This window comes from Microchirus variegatus (assembly GCF_963457635.1).
Source record: "Microchirus variegatus genome assembly, chromosome: 14".
Lineage (NCBI taxonomy): Eukaryota > Metazoa > Chordata > Actinopteri > Pleuronectiformes > Soleidae > Microchirus > Microchirus variegatus.
Window position 1 is genome coordinate 8010405 of NC_139815.1, and position 20044 is coordinate 8030448.

The 20044-nt window shown below is 38.5% G+C and overlaps 2 protein-coding genes across 2 annotated transcripts in view; both read right to left on the bottom strand.

Annotated features, from left to right (window-relative positions):
• Positions 1-12386, bottom strand: part of mapk8ip1b (mitogen-activated protein kinase 8 interacting protein 1b) — a gene marked incomplete at both ends in the record, with an annotated part of 34206 nt that extends 21820 nt beyond the window's left edge. The window contains one exon of the mRNA XM_083900771.1: positions 12310-12386. Coding sequence (XP_083756897.1) covers positions 12310-12386 — 77 coding nt within the window. The remainder of the gene's footprint in view (positions 1-12309) is intronic.
• A 3381-nt stretch (positions 12387-15767) lies between these two features.
• LOC310937069 (guanylyl cyclase-activating protein 2-like) lies at positions 15768-17151 on the bottom strand (the record flags this gene model as incomplete). The annotated part of the gene is made up of 4 exons (XM_083901261.1): positions 15768-15895; positions 15994-16102; positions 16722-16871; positions 16954-17151. 4 exons carry the CDS (start codon positions 17149-17151, stop codon positions 15768-15770), a joined length of 585 nt encoding a protein of 194 aa, XP_083757387.1.
• Between the last annotated feature and the right edge of the window lie 2893 nt (positions 17152-20044).

The following is a 20044-nucleotide window of genomic DNA, read 5'->3' on the forward strand; positions in this document are numbered from 1 at the left end:
CCTTTCAAATGCCCATGCACAAAGACAGGATCAGTAGAAGCAGACATTTGTATTTTGAAGTAAAGTTTGCACAGTCTTGATCTCTCCTGCAACTACCCAACACATGAGTCCAGTTTCAAGCAGGTAAATATGCTGTCCTGCTGTCTGTGGCAGGATTCAATTAGCCTCCAGTAAACAATGCTTCAGTTTTCCCCATCAGTAATCGAGTCTGCCTGTTATCTTTTTACCAAGCAGCCTCCTGGGCAAAACAGCGAGAGACAGAGCAGAACAATGTTATTAGAGAGAGGGAAGAAAAGAATGACAGCAATCAACGGAGAACAGTACGCCGTGACAAAGACCTGGCAAACTGGGAGAGCTACATGATGCTAATGTCATTTGTGGCGACACAGATACTGCTGTTTCCTCCTGCACATGCACACAGCTGCACCCATCTTTAGTCATCACATGTAGGATGTGCATGGGCGTTAAATAGCCGAGGATGAAGCATGTGGTTAGCACTTTAATGAGAGCCTAAAGGAGGGAGCAGATAAGGGCTTAGGATGTACTGTGTGTTAGGGATGGGCATAGACATTTGATTTTTCATTTGAGGACTATTTGTAATATAAACTGAATTGTTTTTCTTTTACTAAAATATTACATTGATTAAAAAAAACATTGAGCGAGCAGCAAGGATTCAGTTAGCAGACTGTATGCATTTACAGAAGTGAAATTAAAGAGGTTTCTTGAATGCATCTTGAAGTTGCTTCTCCAAGCTCAACACACTGTGGACCCTGCAGAAGTAATGACATTTTTGACATCTTTGAATGCAACTCATTAGCTGCACCTCATAGCTCATCACTTTGACTACTATCGCTTGTTCTCATGTGCATGCGTTTTTTCTTGGTTTCTTTGTGTGGAGAATTGTTAAAACATAAGTTACACAGTCTATCACATAGGTTTGGGTGGAGCACTGTTGCTTTTTTCTCCTTTATAAAGACCATGTGGAGTTAGTAAGAGTGTGAAATTGCTGACATGAAACTTACTTCACAGTCAGGTCTGGGAAACACTGTTAAACATTTTACACCATGCATTGTATAATCCTAAGTATTGACCAAACCAAAAACTTCATTAAGCAGAGTGTGTCATTACAACTCAAATTCACAACAATGACATTCACATAAAATGCTCACAGAAACATGAACACCTTGGTATCAAACCTACAGCCTGATGACAGGAAAAGTTATTTTTTCTCTTTAGTCAGGAATATCATTTATTTACTGACAGAGGCGACATTTTTTTGGTCTACCATTAAGGCATATATCATAACTCAGTATCAGCATATACTTAACAGTTAAAAGATCAGATCAGGACTAAAAAAAAAAATATTGGAATATCCCTACCAAATTGCGTGGAGCAGTCAATATTAATTGAATTGATTTCAGTCCATCACATTAGTATCTTCTGACAAAGTGTAGTATCATATATCACATCCGGATAGTCAAATGTTTTAGTGTCGCCACCTATCATTATAAATATATATTGATGAAGAATTATCAAAGAACATTGTGGTTGTGTAGTTTTTCATGGTAAAATAAAATACAGCCTTTTTTAAGTTAATGCCTCCTGCCAAATTATACATTCCCCTATCTATTCCCACAAAATACAGTACATGCACTAAGCAACAATACAGTTTCTGGCATAAGATGCCATCTGTCCTCTCTGATGCTTCTTCTGTCTGGACTGTAGATGCTGTTTCACCTCAGAATAGCAACAAATATGAGCTTATTAGTTTACAACAAATGTAATTTATTACAACACAGACACATATTCCTTGGGGAGGATCAAAATCAATATGCTGCTCAGTGCCTACCCAATATCAGCCTCACTTTTCAAAAGGAGTGGAAATGTTGATGAGAAGGGGAGATCAGAAGCATGACTGAAAACAAGATGCATGAATGCCAAGTACAAAAATGGAGGGGAGCCTAAAGAGTACTGAACAACGAGGTGAAGGAAATGATTTCATGAGTGATCAATCCCTGAGGAAAGAGAATCATGAGGACAAAACAAATGGTAGGAGGGAGGGAGGGAGGAATGAAATGCTGGGAGATAAACCACCAGGACAGGGTGACCCCTTTGCTGCAGTGAACTGAGGGTAAGGAGGAGTGTAGACACTAGAAAACCACCAGAGTGAATGATACCAAAGCAAATTATGTTTCCATACATCAATGCTCAGACTTCACGAGAAGGGAAGCATGCAAAGGGCAATTGTTTGTGGATGAAACAGGCTGCACTGTCACATCATATATAACAACTCCTGATATAAACCTTGGGGATGTTTTGTTTTTCAAAGTAATTTGAGGATTTCCTTATCTCCAAATGACACAACAAACTGTTGTCTTTCATTAACCCCATTGACAGACACTATCTTATTCCTAAGACTGAATTTAAAGACTATTGTGAGGAAATTAATAAGCAACACTTGAGTTAATTGACAGTAGTTATTATTGTCTCTGATGATATAGATTTGGACTGTAGGTTAATCGATACAAGATGTTAGAATTATGTGACAGTAGATTCTGAAATAAGATAAGATACAGTATATCATGATTCCATGGACCAAAATACCCATTCATGCATCACAGAAAATCAGCAGACCAATCTATAGTGGTAATCAAGAGCAGTCTTGTGGATCCATCCCAAGAAAAACTGTATAAATATGGCAACCTACACTACTATGTCTGCATAATAAAGATATAGACAGGAAATGTGAGAATGGGAAGAGGGGTAAAACATTACAGCCACATGATATACTTGAGCCCAGACACTGAGCTGTCATAAACCCCTCACACTTTTGCAAAGGCCAAAATATCCTCTGTGGAATTGTATTCCTGAACTGCACGTTGCAATCGTCTCTCACATACTCGCAACAACCTGAGCGATCGATGCATGCTGACCCAGCAGACTGGCTGTGCTGTCCACGTCCAGAGAAGCCTGTGTCACAACTACAGAGTCATCACCTCTGAAAGTGATACGCAGCATATCAGTAAATGTAGTAACAACAGACTGACATCGTCACATCACAGATCCTAGAGATTATTCAGCCACCTTACAGGGAGAGTCAAAGAACTTACATCATAACATCAGTCAGATATTTCTCAGACTGGTTTAAGGAATGCAAGGAATTGTCGCAGATGTTACATGGTGCTTACAGTAGCCAATTGTAGGCAACAGTTTTAACAACAAATAACTTACTCTCTGTTGATTAAAACTTCTCACCACCACCTTCACCTACTCCATTTAGATGTAACTGATGAATCAGACAGCATAGCTCCTGGTGATCAAGCCAGTAATAGAGAAATTGAGTATTCATGCATGCAGGATGAGTCATGAAAGTATTTTAAACCCTTTCAGAGAAATGTCAATTAGAAAACATGATTTTTTTTCCATACACTTGACACACGGTGTATAACAATTATGGACACAAGATTAAAAAAAATAATGTTCATTCCATGAGCCACTTATGTTTAGGGGAAAAGTATTTGGGTTGAATAAACATTAATTAAACCATCTCATTGTTCAATTCAACATTTTAAAATGTTGAATTTTAAAATCAACAACGTTGATCGTTTATTTGCTACAAGTGGAAAATATCTAAGAATTAACTCCAAAACCAAGAGAGAACAGACTCTACTTACTTTTGTTTGTTGCTGAATCCATGATTAACTTAAAGGAATACTTCACTGATTTGCATTTAGCTTTGCATTATTAGAAGAGCAGTATTCATTTTTGAATAATTGTGCTTCCATCCCTCAGTTTCTGTAAGAACCGTAAACACACTCAAACACAGTGTAAACCCAAAAGCACAAGGCAGAGGCAGAGATCTCAGTTCGAACTAACGTGGCTTATTTTAATGAAGCAAGGTCTTACGTTGAAACAGGCAATGAGTCCAAACAGGGTCAGACGAGAGTGAGCCATGAGGAAAAACAATGAGGCAGACTTGAAATCCAACAGGGGAAACGTGAGGTGCACAACGAGGAGTTACACATGACGCACAAGACAAAGGGAGGAGGGCGTATTTAAAGGAGCATGAACTGATTAACACCAGGTGCAGACAATCAGGGAATCAACGAGACTAGACAAGACGGATGAAGTGCGGAGAGGAAGACAGAAAAAAAGTACACACAAAATAAAACCAGGAGTACACATACTCTAAACTAACTGACACAGATTGAACACTTAACGCGGGACATGACAGTTTCCCTGAGTCCCCCTTCTTTGTTTTGTTTTTTACGTCATCGGAGGGCATTTCTTGCTCCAAGGCTTGAAACTGTAACGCTAGTTCCGCACTTCTCAGAACCACCCGTAGATGGACAGGACCACATTCCCAGAATGTAAACACGGTGTCCGCAATCTTTAAGTACTACAGTTTCAATATTATTATCTATTTTGAATATTATATTATAATATTTTTGTACAATGTAGTTCCAGTGAGAGAGGACACAGAGGACATAGGTGGCTTAAATGTACATTCCAACAGACTCTGATTGCAACTGATTGTTAGAGAGACAAATTCATTGTCATAGTCGGTGGACCCCCTGAAATAGCCTTGGCCACCCCAAAGATAAAAGTCTAGCTCCGCCACTGACGGCAAACACTGTGAGTGAGATCCTCACTTTTACATTTCAGTGTCTTCTCCAAACTCCTTGTGGTTGATAGCTGCACCGCTCCGACTCTCTGACCGGCAACTGATGGAAACTCACTACTTGTCCTTGTTTTTACTGCACATCCCAGTACAATTCAGCACCATAGTAAATCACAAATTACTATGAATCACACATGAATCCTCACGGGGATTCATGTGTTTACACAACTAGCGTTCCGTCTGTTTCCCTTGGTAAGAAGGGGGTGTGCCTTTTGGCTGTGCCTCGTAGGGCTGTGCCTCGTAGGGCAGTGCATTCTGGGAGTTGTTGTCGTTCGTCTACATGAGCTTAAAACACATTCTCTGCCTTTCTCTGGAAAAAAGGCACTTACTTCAAAAATGAGTTCACATTTCTGCTACATAGATGACCCAGGTTTAATAAACATATTCCTATAACTATGATACATTTTTAGAATTGTTTTGGCAAAGGTTTGTACTGTACTGCTACTTTAGACACAAAAAGTTATAAAAATAAAAATAATAATTAAATAAATAAAATATTAATAAATCACAGCAACTGCACATCTTCTGCAATAGACAGTTGCAGGAAATCTAACTGCAAGACTCCCGATGTCTCATTAGTTAATTTGACTAATATGTCTAATATGTCTTCTGCCTCGGGGTCATGTTTCCAAAGCCAACTTTAATATTTGATGCACTCCTCAAATTTGATCCTATTCTCAGAATACATCTGATAGTATTCAAGTATTCAGTCTGATTTATAATTGTGCTCTGTGATCTCCTGATGATGTACAGACTGTGTTTTATGGTGTACTTACACTATTTAAAGGCTTACAGATAAATGTGTCTTGAGTTTTAAAACTGAGCTGTGGTCATTGTTACTTGGTCACTTCTGGACCTGAATCTTGAGGCAACAAACTATGTTATATTATGTTTAAAAAGACATAATATGGCAACAGCACACAGGACTGATTGTTCTGGATAGTATGACTAAGAATGTGGGATAAACTCCTGCATTATTCTCTCAGGCTATAGCCTGCTGAGGTGTTTGTGCATCTCATTGGCCTGCTTGTGCAGATGAAGGACATAATGACCTCTTGCTCTTGCTACGGTGGGCCTGGTCAGCTCATTAGTCTAATCTGGTCTAGTCTTAGTCTATCTGAATCCAACCATGATCTGGATACCAACAGCGCTGCATTCAAGTATTGCTTTGCTTGGTTGCAAATACTGACTGACATTTTTAGTTCAGATATGGCAGGGCTCATAGTTTTACTTTTTTGAATTGATTTTTACTGTAATGATTAGAGTGTCCTGAATTTAATGTCCACCCAAGTGTCATATTGTCATGAAGTCTGATAAGAAATGGCCTCCAGCAAAACTGACTAATGCATCATCGGAAGCAAGAGAGTCATGTTACCTTACCATAGTCCTATGTGTGTTGTGTTGTTTTGATATCATAGTCTCACTTATCTCCACACAGAATTTAGTTATGACAGCAGCTGCACGTCTGCAGATCCCCCCCCCCACGACACACACACACACATCTCTCCCTAATAATTCACACCTTTATACTTCCACTGAGAGGTTACAAGGCTGCATGCTGTCTGCCGTTCATCAGCTTTGCCCTCCTGCAAGGACAGGGACAGGACAAGAAACAGGATGGTCTGATTCAACACACACATGAAAACCCTCTCTAAGTCACGTGCTCTATGAAAACAAAACTCAAGACACAAATAAATCCACACAGTGTTTCTCCTGCAGCATTGCTGTCATAATACAGATGTAACACACTTCTTGTACTAGGCTGTGTTGTCTCCTCTGCAGCTTCACTGCTCCTACTTTTTGTCAACATAAACCAGCAACCTCTGCTGCACACACACTGTCGCCCATTTGAGTACAATGATGTACACACAGCCTTCTGCATCGTCTCTTCTTCAAGGGCAAGCCTGCTTTCCATGAGCTTTAAGATGCAAGACAACATATAGCAGGAACAAGGCACGTTAGCTGTTAACACACTCACAAGGTCAGTCTCGCAAAAATGCTGCATGCCGGTAAAAGGCAGAAAAAGATGAGCAAATTGTCAGAGATACCCTACCATTTCTCCCACTGGTCCTCCATCCAACCCTCTCCTCCTTCCCCTCTCGAGTCCATACTGTAAGTGAGGAGGGCATCCACAGCTGAGAGATGAGGAGGAGGAACAGGGAGTTTAGAAAGCAAAAGATGGAGGGTGGGTGAAAGAGGGAGGGAGCGGTGAGCAGGAAAAGAGCCAGAGGAGAAGGAGGAGGGGTGCAGCTTGTCCGGGTCGATGGAATCAGAGTCCTGCTGTTGCTGCTCATCCAGGGGAGAGAGAGAGAGAAAGAGAGGGGCATTTAAGCAGAGGAGCTGAATCTGAATCTGCCAAGGAGGACTACGATGTTATATAATCTACTCTTCTCTCTTTCTCTGATGTTTACTCAGTCCTAAGTGCATCACATTTACTATACGCCACTGCATGGAACTGCTGTTGTAAGCACAACATCCAACACCATAGTGAGACAAACAAGAGAGGCATCGGCACAGGATACTCTTCTCCCTCCCTTTCGCTCTCTCTCTCTCTGTCGAACACCCTTGTGCTCAATTATTCATGAGGCCCATTGAACCTTATTTCCCCATCTCTTTCTTTCTCTTGCTTTCACTCCAGTCTTCCTCTTCTCAGGAAAACCCCATCTTCTCCATCTATCTATAAAGCAAGTTGTGTCTGTGTGTCTGTCTGTGACAGGCATATCTCACTGACCGTTGGTCATAACGCCCTAAGGCTTTGGATATGCGTTGGGCATGGCCCGATGGTGTGCATGGCCCGATGGTGTGCATCCTTGATTTTTAATTTTTTTGGGAGGAATTTTACTTTTCACTTATGTATCACGCTGCAAGTTCGCTGATCTATCACGCTACACCAGGCAGGCAGCAGCTCATCAGCAGCAGCTGCGCTGTCTGGAGCAGGGAGGTGGGATTGAAGAGGCTGTCCTCACGGTGGGTGAGACATTTTCACACGATTCACCGCAGAACATGGTGTTATACTGAAACGACAAGGTGTCCTATTTACATATTTTGTTTGCATTAGCAGGCTACTACTTTGCGGCTAACTTGGCGAACCTGTTTCCAAGGGTAAGCAAGCGAGGCTACGATTAGCGTGGCTGACAGTCACAACAGCTAGCTAGGCTAATGCTAATCGAAAATGAAAACATATATATGTATATGATGTCATAGGAACAAACAACATTTCAACACTTGATAATGATCAGCCACAATATGCACAAATATATATGTACTTTGTAGCCCCAATCAACAGGTTTACATTACATTTCAAGTTGTATAAACATGAATCTTACTTCAGACAACATGAAATATTTTATTCATGTATTGATCTATTTCAAAGATGTTTCAGCTCAGCATCTGTTTAGTAGTAATTTATAGTGGCCACAGTAGAAATATATATGTGTTTATAAATGTGTTTTAATGCAGCAAGCAAAATATAAAAATTCATACATATGTATATATATATGTATATATTAATATATATACACATACATATAAGCCAAATACACTTGCTTTACACAGGAAAAAATCTGTTGAATTCAAACCTGTGAAATGATGAGGGAGAGAGAGAGTATGTGTGTGTAAGAGAGGGAGAGAGAGAGAGGCGATCGGGTGGAACGTGCCTTGTCGGCAAAACTGAGCAACAGCAGTAAATTATCATGAGTGGGTATGGGGGTGGACTGCAACCAGAGCAATTACAGTTCACTCTGGTTGTTTCTACTGTGGGTAAAATATACATAAGCTCAGTTCTCTCCCTTTATTAAATCAAACCCTCTTAATGACACTGAATATCTTTTCCTCTCTAAGACAACAACAACGTTATTGAAAAACGGGTGCACAGGATCAGAAAAACTGACACTTAATTTCCTACATCCCTCCAACATCACCTCTCTAACATCCTTTGCACATCCCACCGCCCAGTGAATCCATCTGCCTGAGCAGATCTTGTCAGTAGAAACTAGGCAAGTCAGTTCAGAAGCTGCAGTAAAAACATGAAAGGAAAGAAGGAGGACACATCAGTGTCTCAGAGGATGAGAGAGAGAGAGAGAATCAGTGCATTGTGGGATAGTATAAATCGTGCAGTTCACATAACTATATGGACAATCAAAATATGTATTCTCTGATGGTCGCTTTTCGGTTTTTCCCTCTCCAGGGGTCGCCACAGCAGATCATCTGAATACTTGATTTGGCAGAGATTTTTACACCGGATGCCCTTTTTGATCTCCAATTGGAATGGCCCCCAGCCACTGGGGGGTGCTCAAGTGTCCAAGTAAGTGATGGGTTTGGATTGGGTACCTTGCTCAGGGTTACCGAAGACCTATTCTCTTCTGCTCAACTTTCGGCAAATTAGCAGGTAGCAGCTTTTCACATGATCTGGGTCCTTTTTAAGTTAACATAGCTTAACACAATGGCCTGACTTTGTATTAAATATGGGCACAATGTGGTAAGACTGGGGCCAACATGTTGTCATGATGAAAGAGTTTCAAATCCCTTGATATGTTGATATTGATTAGTTGAATTAATTGAAATTAAAGATGATCAGTTCAGGCATGTTGGAGAAAACTTTTAACTTGTTGTTACACATGTTAAAAGTTTTTCCACTTCATTCAAAACCATATCACATGACAAGGTTTCAGTGCCCCAACTTTTTCTTATACCGTCATGAGTTGTGGATAGAAATCTGTTTGTAGAGTTGCACATTGATGCTTTGCATTAATATGAATAATTTATTTAATGGAGCCTATTTGCGTGGGATAATTACCCGCTGTTGTTAGACTGCTCCCGGGAGACCACATGATCATGATCCACAGTCTAAATTTTACTACTTCACTCTGGGAATTTCCATCAAAGTGTACAATACCCATTTGTCAGTGCAATAAATTGACACTTGTTTCTCTGCATTGTATAAATTATTCACATTTCTGTTCACCTTTGCCATATGTTTTATATTTACTCATGTTTGTGTTGCATGTTTTAAATTAATATACAAATATATATTTAATCAAAAAAATAACTAATGCTAGTATTTTTGCTATACCCAATAATAAGTGTCTCAGTTGGTGGATTAATAAGGGCATATCTAAACAAACAAACAACAAACTACATCAAAACAAAGCATTGGTTTCTCAATATGTTTGATAAAATACAATAAATGGCTTTGCATTTTTCTGTATTTTATTTTATATTTAAATTGTAATCTCTCAGACTCAAATGATGGCTTGATAAATTCCTATTGAACATTTTCTATGTCTCTTAATGTGGTCAGACTTGATGCTCCTGTAGCTTAAGGTGAATCACTCCTCACAAGCAGCTTCACAATGGTGGCGGATCATCAGTGTGTCCTCAAACAGCATCAGATTGGAAAGAGATTGAGAAAAACATGCCATCACATGGCTACTCTGAGCATGGGCCAAACTCAAGGTTGTGGATTATCTCTTATGGCTTCATCAACAACACCTGCTTGTCAAGGCAGTTAAATTCAAGTTAGAAAATAAACAACCAAATCTCTTGGTTTAAAGCAAATAATGATTTTCTAAATTATCCTGTCATATTTATTGTTAAAAGCTGACATTTTCAGCTGCTTCTGAAATAATTTTCTCATTAGAGTTGCAAATTTTGTACCTAAAACAACCATTGAACTGATAAATAATTGTTATGTTGCGTGAGCTGCCTTCTAAGGTTGACCTGCATCTCCCAGTCACATGCTGGAGCCAATTCCTCAGTTACTACATTCTCTGCTCTAAAAAAAGGTGATGAACAGGGGGCCTTTAGATTTGATCGTGTCTCCACCTGAATTGTCCATCTGCCAGGCTTGAATGGCGTGAGGTGAGAACATGCTCCAGATTAGCTGTTCTTCTGCACAGTGGGCAACTGGGGGGATCTGGTAGCCCCCATATGTGCAGATTTGATGGTGTGGGCAGGACATCATACACTGGACATAAAATAAACTTTTAATTATATAAAAAACAAGTTAATATATGTCTGCAAATGTTATATCAAAGTCACAAAGGTTTTTGTTTTTTTTCGAGAAAAACACAATTAAATGTTTTAATCGTTATTGTGATATTGAAAATAGCTTTTCAATCTGGGGCAGTTTTATTTAGTTTATTTATAAATATGTTGCTTTTTAATATACAGTAAATCAAATGCTCTGTGATGAAAATCTGAAGACAGACGGATGTGAATGTGTTCGTTTGCAAGTGAGCTAATGATGCAAAGACAGACTGAGCACTGTGTGTGTGGGTGTGTGTGTGTGTGTGTGTGTCACTGGGGAATGGTGATCACAGGCCGCCCACTGAAGAATAACAGCTTCTCATCAGGTACCAATGAAGTCTCCCCCTGTCCCTCTGCATGTGTGTGTGTGTGTGTGTGTGTGTGTGTGTGTGTGTGTGTGTAAAATGTTCATTTAATGTGAATGTTTGGATATGCTATATGATAACTCATTACTTAGTCTGAAATAAATGTTCCATCTCAAGTTCCCAACAAGACTAAAATAAAGACTTAAAGTCTGAAAATCTTTCAGATTTTTTGTTTTTACTGAATACATTAATTCTATTGAACTATTACTATTAAAATGACCATTAGAGCTAAAACAATGAATCGATTATTAATCGGCAACTATTTTGATAATCGATAATCAGTTTGAAGCTTTTTTCATGATTAAAACAAGATTTCTGATTGTTTCAACTTAATGTGAATATTTTATCCGTTTCTTTGCTCCACATAACAAATAAATCATTAAAGCTGATTCATTTGGTTTCAACATTCAAGAACATCATCATTTCCAGGTTTGACAAACACTGATCAATGTTTTTATTTTTATTTTATTTTTTTAACATTTTATGACATTTTATGGACCAACCGATTCATCGATTAATCGAGAAAATAATCGACAGATTAATCAATTACGAAAATAATCGTTAGTTGCAGCTCTAATTACCATAAACTGGCTACACATCAGCATAACCACTATATTATACATGCAAAACCATAATTTAGTCTACAAAGACCTGCAGCTAAGGTATTTGTATTGATGTTGTTTTCATTTCTAAATCTGTTGCTGTAGATTGCGTTTAATATTTCTATATTGAAATAGTAGGAACACAGCTCTGACCTTCTAACATCCTATTACAGTGATATGAAGATAATTGCGGACCCCACAAACACAATGTACACATGAGCATTTATGACAAAAACAGCTTTGTTCACTCATAATGAAGCAGGTGGGCAATATGCTGAAGTTTAAACGTGGAGGATAAAGCATCCCCTAACTATAATATTTACTATCGAGAGCGGATGAATGAAAGTGTGCGACATGTTTTCAAATCAGATTCGCGTCGCTCCTCTGAAGCGGACACGCCCAAAAAACGCCACAAACACAACACCTCGCTACTTCTTCATGCGCAAAGCAGAGAGCGGAGCCAACCATCCGCAGCATCAGCATCGGCAGCAGCGGCAGTAACAGCGGCTCTGAGCGGTCAGCGGCTCCGTATACATCGCTTCATCTCAGTCCACGCAACAGACAGTGAGGCCGGCTTCACCGTTCTCACCCGCCCCCCTCCTTCCCCCGGGTTTCCCTCCGCCGCAGCTCTTACCTGAAGCTTGCCGGGGACTTAACCTGGATGTCGCGGCCGGACGGTGGGCTGGCTTTCCTTTTCTCTCTGTCCGCCATGCCGGTCCGCTCTCACTTCTCCATTAGCTCCGCTGTGTAGCAGCAGCCGCCCCGGCAACAAACACCTGAAGTCCGGCTGGCGATGCTCTTCGATACTGTGCTGCCTTCACGGGCTGTGGGAAAAAAATGCAACTTGGCTGAAAATGTGCAAGCATACAGAAAATGACTTCATCACTGACATTAAAATATGGTTTATTGCGCCTTCACATCAACAGCATCTCTTACAGTCAACAACTACAACTAAGATAGTACTTTACATTAATAGTGGGAAAGGATTTAAAGTACAGCCCACTGATTTGGGGTCTGTTTTTGACTTTTTCAAGCCAGGAAGCCATTGACAACTTAAAGTTTAAAGTGTGTTTTAATTCATGATTGCTGAATTTAACTGGACTGACATCCAATGGTGAGACTCCAGTTTGTAACAGGACTAAGGACACACATTCTTTTCTCACTTGACTATATGAAAAGAACATGTGGCTTTGGCTAAAATATAAGTACATTCCACCATTTCATGTCAATCGTAAAGGGAAAACGTTTTAAGGTAACATTAGCAATTAAAACTTCTAATATTGATAGAAAATGTTTTAATAGTGTCAGAGTATCAGAGAGAAATACATTGTTCTAACATTGTAAAAATAATATTATAATAATAATAATAATAATAATAATAATAATAATAAAGTGTCATGTCAGAGAGTAACCAGCAGAGGGTGACTATGGCGTGTAAATTCATCCTTCCTTTCTTTCTTGCTTGCTTGCTTGCATGTCCATACCCTGGAGCTCATCCAGTTCACTTTCTCACTCCTTATTTCTCTCAAACAAATCTGACCTTTTCATCGACAATGATGAGAAGTAAAGAGAGATAAACTGAAAAAATGGGAATCTATTCAGATCAGTATTGTCACAAAGGTCACCAGAAACGAATTATCACTCAAAATATGTGCAAAGATTAGTCATATTTCTGCTGGTACCAGAGGTTGAAAGTAATGAAATACATTTACTCAAGTTACTGTATTGAATACTTTTTTTGTGTATTTTGCATTTTTTAAGTACAATTTAAAATCAGGATATTGTGTTTTACTTGAGTACGTATTGACTCAAGTATTGTACTTAGTTACTTTTTAAATCCTATCCGTTACTGAGTAAAAATAAAAATTCAGCACAATGAAGACCTACAGGGGGAAAATATACACCAGAACCCTTGTCATATTTCTACTACGCTCACACACCACGCAAAGTAACTCAGTAACTTTTACTTAAAGTACATTTCAAATGAACTACTTTTTACTTCTACTTGAGTACATTTTCAGATGACCACTTTTACTTCTACTTGAGTAATATATCAAAGTATTATATTTTAGTACTTTTTCCACCTCTAGCTAGTACAGCAATTAGATTACATTCAATAATGTGGGCAATGTTGAACCTTTAGAAATGAACAAAAACGTGCTGTGATTAATCTATCGAGAGATGACCGTGTTAAGGGTTAGGGTTATAAAGTGATAAATAATTGCACAACCTTCTTAGTAAACATTTGAAATCTCATTGGGATTATTAGTGTAATGTTAGTTGTGTTCCATGTAAAACAAAAAAAGATGGGTGCATATTTCAGGTTTGTTTCAGTGGACAAAAGACAAAAAAAGACACACAGAGAAACACATACTTCTCCTGAAAACATCATTATTGAATCCCATACATGAATGCTTAATTAAATTTGGGCTACAGTTTTGTGTAGACATATAACAATATTTCAAAAATACCATAAAGTCCTAAATGATATTGTGGAAGCCTTGGATGCCAAGAATTACTGTGCTGCACTTTTCATCGATTTTGGCCACGGTATTTGACGCTGTTGATCATGAGATTGTATGTCAGAAGCTGTCAGATATAGGCCCATCATACCTAGGGATTGGCTGGTTTTCAAATGATCTGGCCACTCTCTGATGCGCGCCGTCCCCTCCTTCCTGAATCAGTGTCATGCCGTGATCGCTGCTTGGCGTGGCTGTGGCTGTTGTTTGGCGTTCTCTACATGACTTCACTGACAATCTAGGTCTTTTTGCAGGGCAGGAGCTGTGGGGCAGATATAGTGGCTGGTCCCGTGGTGGTGGTGTCCGTCATTGGTCCCTCAACTGTACAGGACTTGGGTGTCATCCGGATGGTTTATGTAATCACTGTGATGCACATGAGGACCCTTTTTCTTTCTCAGATTTTCCCCAGTCTCACTAAGCCCCCAGCCCTAGCCCGGGCGTAGTGTTTATCTATAGCAATAGCTTTGTGGGCTTGAAGAGTAGTTTGAGTGTGGGAGTACACTACAGTGACACAATTGAATATTTTTATGAATGGATATGGATATAACACATAGCACATGCATTTGCAGAGTAATATCCTGAAGACTACGTGCAACAGTTGATTGCCTCTGAAGGTTTCTTCAGTTGCTTAGGGGTCTACAACTGAGTTGAGTGTGATAACTGATTCATGTAATACTTGACTTCAACCAAGAGGGTTATTTGTAGGTCAAGGTTTGAGCTGAGTTTAAAACATTAATCCTGATCCCATCTTGAACGTTTAGTGACCCAGGGTCAGTAGTATCCTTTGGGAATGCAGGGCAATGCTGAACATTGCATGCACAGCTCTGCCTATGATCGCATGAGTTACTTTGTACTGAATGACAAAATCTGATTTACTGTTATTTATTTGTACATGTAAAACAATCCTGAACCATATTTCCTCCTTTGCAGCTGCTCAGTCAGTAAGCAAGCACAGTAATCACATTGTTAAGTAAGTGATTTATCTCAATTTGTTTGTTTGCTTGCTTCTGTGTGCGTACAAAACTGCCTTTAAATGTGTTCAAATTCAGATATTCAATGTATTTTTTTAATCTTTGCTTTTCCTTTTATGACATGTCAAAAGTAAGTATAATGTTTACTAGGTAAAAATGAAATAGTCCCACTTTGCATAACGAGTGTGTTTGGCTGGAAAAACACTCATTTCAGTTTTTTTTCAGACAAATATTTACAAATTATCTGTTACAGATAGTGGTAAAAAAAACTCAGTATTCACAATTTGTTTTTATTAATCTTATCATCTGCTTAAAAACAAACAAAAACACAGTACAGAAATGTGACAAATAGAAAAATATGTGTGCACTTATTTATATTAAGTGGGATTTTTTTTAAATGATCCTTAACAATAATAACTGTTTTAACATTGAAAAAAGAGAAATGTGCTGTATATGTAGAGGTAGTAGTGGTAGTAAACAAAGATTCTGTTTCTCTGTAGGCTGACAAAGCGTGATTTTCTTATCGTTGATTTTAATATATCCTGTAGATATAATTTAAGGCCTGGAGTGTTTATCTTTGTCTGCATGTGCTTTATAACATTTCAGAAGTTTGCGCTCCTCCTCCTCTGCTCTAGCACCCATCCAGCAGGGTTCATGTCCAACTTCAACATGTTGAGCACCCAGGGATCCTCCTGTGCACCTCTAATGAACTCTTCCATGTTAATATGACCTATGTGAGGACAACAACAACAACAACAACAACAACAACAAAGTATTTGAGCTGTCCATAATGTTTTCATTGAATTGTAAATGTGACTAAATGCTCACCATCTCCATCACTGTCGACAGCTTGTAATAGTCGATCGACAGCCTCATCCACTGACAGCTGTGAATTGCTAATGTCTGTGTTTGTTCCTTTCTTTATCTTATAGATGCTCTAAATGAAAACAAATGACAAGGCAAATACAATTAACGGTCAAATTGAAAAGAATGGCTTAATTTTCTACAGTTAGTTATAATGCATGATATGAAAGAACAGTAAATACAATGTGTTTTACAAGACAGTTGTGCAATTTAAGAAATATATCAATTTATCTTGTAAATCCTGAGAGCAGAACCAGCCTGAGCCTTTATGCCCTAAGCAGAATTTGACTTCTCATCATGCCACCACCACCAACTGACTACTTTTAGCTTATTCACACACTGTGGGCAGCAGGAATTGATGAGAAGCATTTGGTTTTATGCCTTTTCCATTATGTTTGTATGGTTACCACTGACATCATTTTATTGTTTTATTGCTCTTGTTAGACATGTCAAGTTTGTGGTCACATGGACCCAAACCAGTCACTTTGCTTACATATGCATTGGGCTGGCTCTGTCTGCAAATATTTAATTTGTCTTAATCCACATATTGTTTGATTTCTCTGCTTGTCTTGTTTAGATTTTAATACTAATATAGATTGATTACAATGGGCACTAACAACACAAAACCCTCAGCAGAAAGTCACAGATTCATAAACACTCAAGGAATGTATTTGATTTAAGTGTAGACTTACATCAATTATTGAGTGTAGCTCATCCCTGTCCACAAAGCCATTGCTGTCTTTGTCGTACACCTTGAATGACCAGCGAAGTTTATGTTCCAGGTCTCCTCGGAAAACAAGATTGAGTGCTGCCACAAACTCAAGGAAATCGATTGTGTTGTCCTGAAAAACAGATGAAATTATTATTTTTTTATTTTTTTCACATTTTGATAAAGGTGTTGTACATCAAATGTTGTAATCTCACCCCATTTCTATCAAAAGCTCGAAACATGTTTTCTGCATATTTAGATGCCTCTCCTGTTGGCTCCACACCAAAGAAACGCTTGAATTCGTGCAGAAAAAGTAATCCACTCGGGCACTCCATAACAAACTTTTTATACATATCCTGAAGTGATTTGACATCAATTTCCTCCCTGTTCTCTGTCTGTTGTGTCTGCCCCATGGCTGGTTGTACTTAAAGCAGTGCAGCCTATGGTTCTTTACCTGGATTTGACTCACCGTAGGAGTTTTTTTTATAACACCATGGAATCCCAGGGCTCTAGTTTGCTTCAGTCAGGTGATTAGTTTGGCTTCAGGATTAGTATCGTATTACATTGGTGGGGTTTCCTCCCTTTGAGTTTATAGATTTACAGCTTAATGAGGGTCTAGGAGTGAAAGCTATCTGTGTTATTCCACCTGGCACATGCATTTCAGTTGTGTAAAATATAGCCTTTAAATCGCAACTTATGATTATGATCCACAAAAGCACGACATCAGCAAAAACAATGGGTAATATGGGTCTATTTTAGGGTTTTCTACGTTCAACTCTAACCCTAACCTCACCCTAAAATATGGATCCATAGTAACCAGATTATAAGTTCTTATAACGTGGATGATTTTAATAGTCTTAGTTTATATCAATATATAGATTTCAGTCAGACAACTCATGTTTGAAGAGTATTGTATTTTGGCTTCAACCTCATGTCTCTACCAGATATGATTACATAAAGACGATTTGCACCGATGAACACGCTCAGAGCTTGCAGTTGGACACTGGTGGTGGGGCTGAATTGACAGCAACACTGATGCAGTGATAGTGACAGCAAAGTTTGTTATGGGAAATCTTTGGAGCTTATGCTGCCAGTGTGTAAAAATTAGTGACATGAGTAATGAGGCTGCAGATTGTTTCCCAGGAAATTGTGGTTTTCATTTATGTATTCAGTAAGCTTTCTCTTCAAAAGGCATACTCTGATTTGTTTATCAGTGTGGGCTGCTATAGAAAGCAAGGCCCTTGACTCAAGTACAACTACCAAGGCTACGTTTTTTTTATTTTTTTTTAAAAGTGATTATGCACCTCTACAAATATATACACATTGATAAAATATTAAATATCCGCCACTAAACCCTCATACATGTCTTAAATAGACCACCAACGTGGGAGGAGGATGCATATCACGCAGCTTGAGCCGATTTCCTATGTTAAATAAGCATTGCATCATTTATCCATGCTTCTCATCAGCCACGAGCCTCACTTTGTGTTTGTGTGTATACAGCAGCATGCTAACATTTGCACAGCTCTGCAGTGTGCCTGAGGCACTTGTTCGAGTTAATGTGATTATTTTACTAAACAGATCAAACAAAACAATGTCCTGGCTCGTTCTGTGCAATTAAATGCATTTAATTCCGTCAGCAGGGTCTGCACCATCAGTTTAATAGAATTTTGATTGATCTGACTTTAAAGTAAAATGACTTTCAAAGACACATTATTAATGTATCTGCCAAATGGCTGATGTCCAAATCTGCTATGCCCTTAATCAAATTCATTGTTCTTTCTCTGTACAGAAAAAGCTAAAAGACTAAGACGCTCTTGGTAATGCTAATTTAGAGTAGGTGTATCACTCTCTTTTAATTAGATTACTATAGCTCAGCTGATCAGCACAAATCCTTTCAACAATGTAGATTGAGAGGATCCTACAGTGTCCAACAACTTTTATTGTATTGGTTGGTAGGTGGGTGTTCAGCGGCAGTTGGTTTCTGTAATATTCAATTTCTGCCTTCCTCTGGATTTCAGCTTCTCTGTCTACTAGCATGACTAACTTGCTGCTGTATTCAGGAGTGATGGAAATGTGAATTTTCATCTCTGATTACCTCCAGGATGTACATGACCTTTAACCCAGTGTCAGCTGGGACTTCCCAAAGGAAAAGTAATATTGTAGGTCCAGAATATAATCTTGTCAGTGTAGGTTATCTGAACAATCTCTGCAATTTGATGTCTAAACAGGACTAGTCTTTTCAACTTTTCAAGAGGAAATACACATCTTTTTTTCACTGCCAGCTTTTGTCTGTCAAAAGAACTCTAATGCATTCCTATTTTACAGCACTTTACCGTTAAAGAGATAACAGTATCATGCATTATTTTTGGCATTCTGGGAAGAGCATTGCCTGAGCTGCACATGTGAAGCTATTTACCTGCCATTCCTGATCCATCTCCATCTTACTTATTATTTGGTGAATAGCAACTTTATTCAATCAATTTTATTGATTCATATTACATATAATATTATTGTTTGATTCGATTTCTCTGATAATATCAGAGAAATCTGTCAAAAAATCCATCTACATCTACATCTACTGCATCTGCAATAATATTGCAGATGCAGTAGATGTTTTCACCACTGCTCCTTACAGGCTGGATTGAGAAACCTGGTGTCTTTCAGTGAGCCGTAACTCTTTTTTAACATGCAATTTGTTCAGCATGGGAAGTATTTACATGTCATCTTTACGTTCAAATAAAAGTAAAGTGCAATAAGAAGCTGTTCTTTCTTTTACATTTTAATCACATGATTGAAAAATCAGTAGGTTAGTTTTATTATGGTTAGCCTTATTATGTGTCAGCACCTTCATGATACCCCATGTGTACTGGATAGCATTTGAGAAACACTGTAGTTTGTAGTATCATTTTAGTTTGAATTATTGCATTAAATTTGCTCACCACGTATGTCAGTTATGAAGACAAGGAGACCAATACAGATATATCAACAACTATTCTGTATTTTATAGAGCTTAGTGTTACACTTGTGCCTCTGAAATGAGCTGCTTCATCATGTGCAGGTTTAGAAAAGGTTTTACTCAGTCTGTCTTAAGAGGATTTAATGGAAGGTATCAGGGTTTATTGTATTCATGTCTAGACGTTGCAGTGGGAAAAAGAAAACAAGACAGTTTCAATGTGAAGATATGATAATGCATGTGTATTTTATTAAACAAATGAAGTAGTCATGAACCCATGAGAACACCGGAGCATTTACAGAGAACACAATTAAATTTTTTTTCCTTTATTGGATGCAAATGAAATTGCA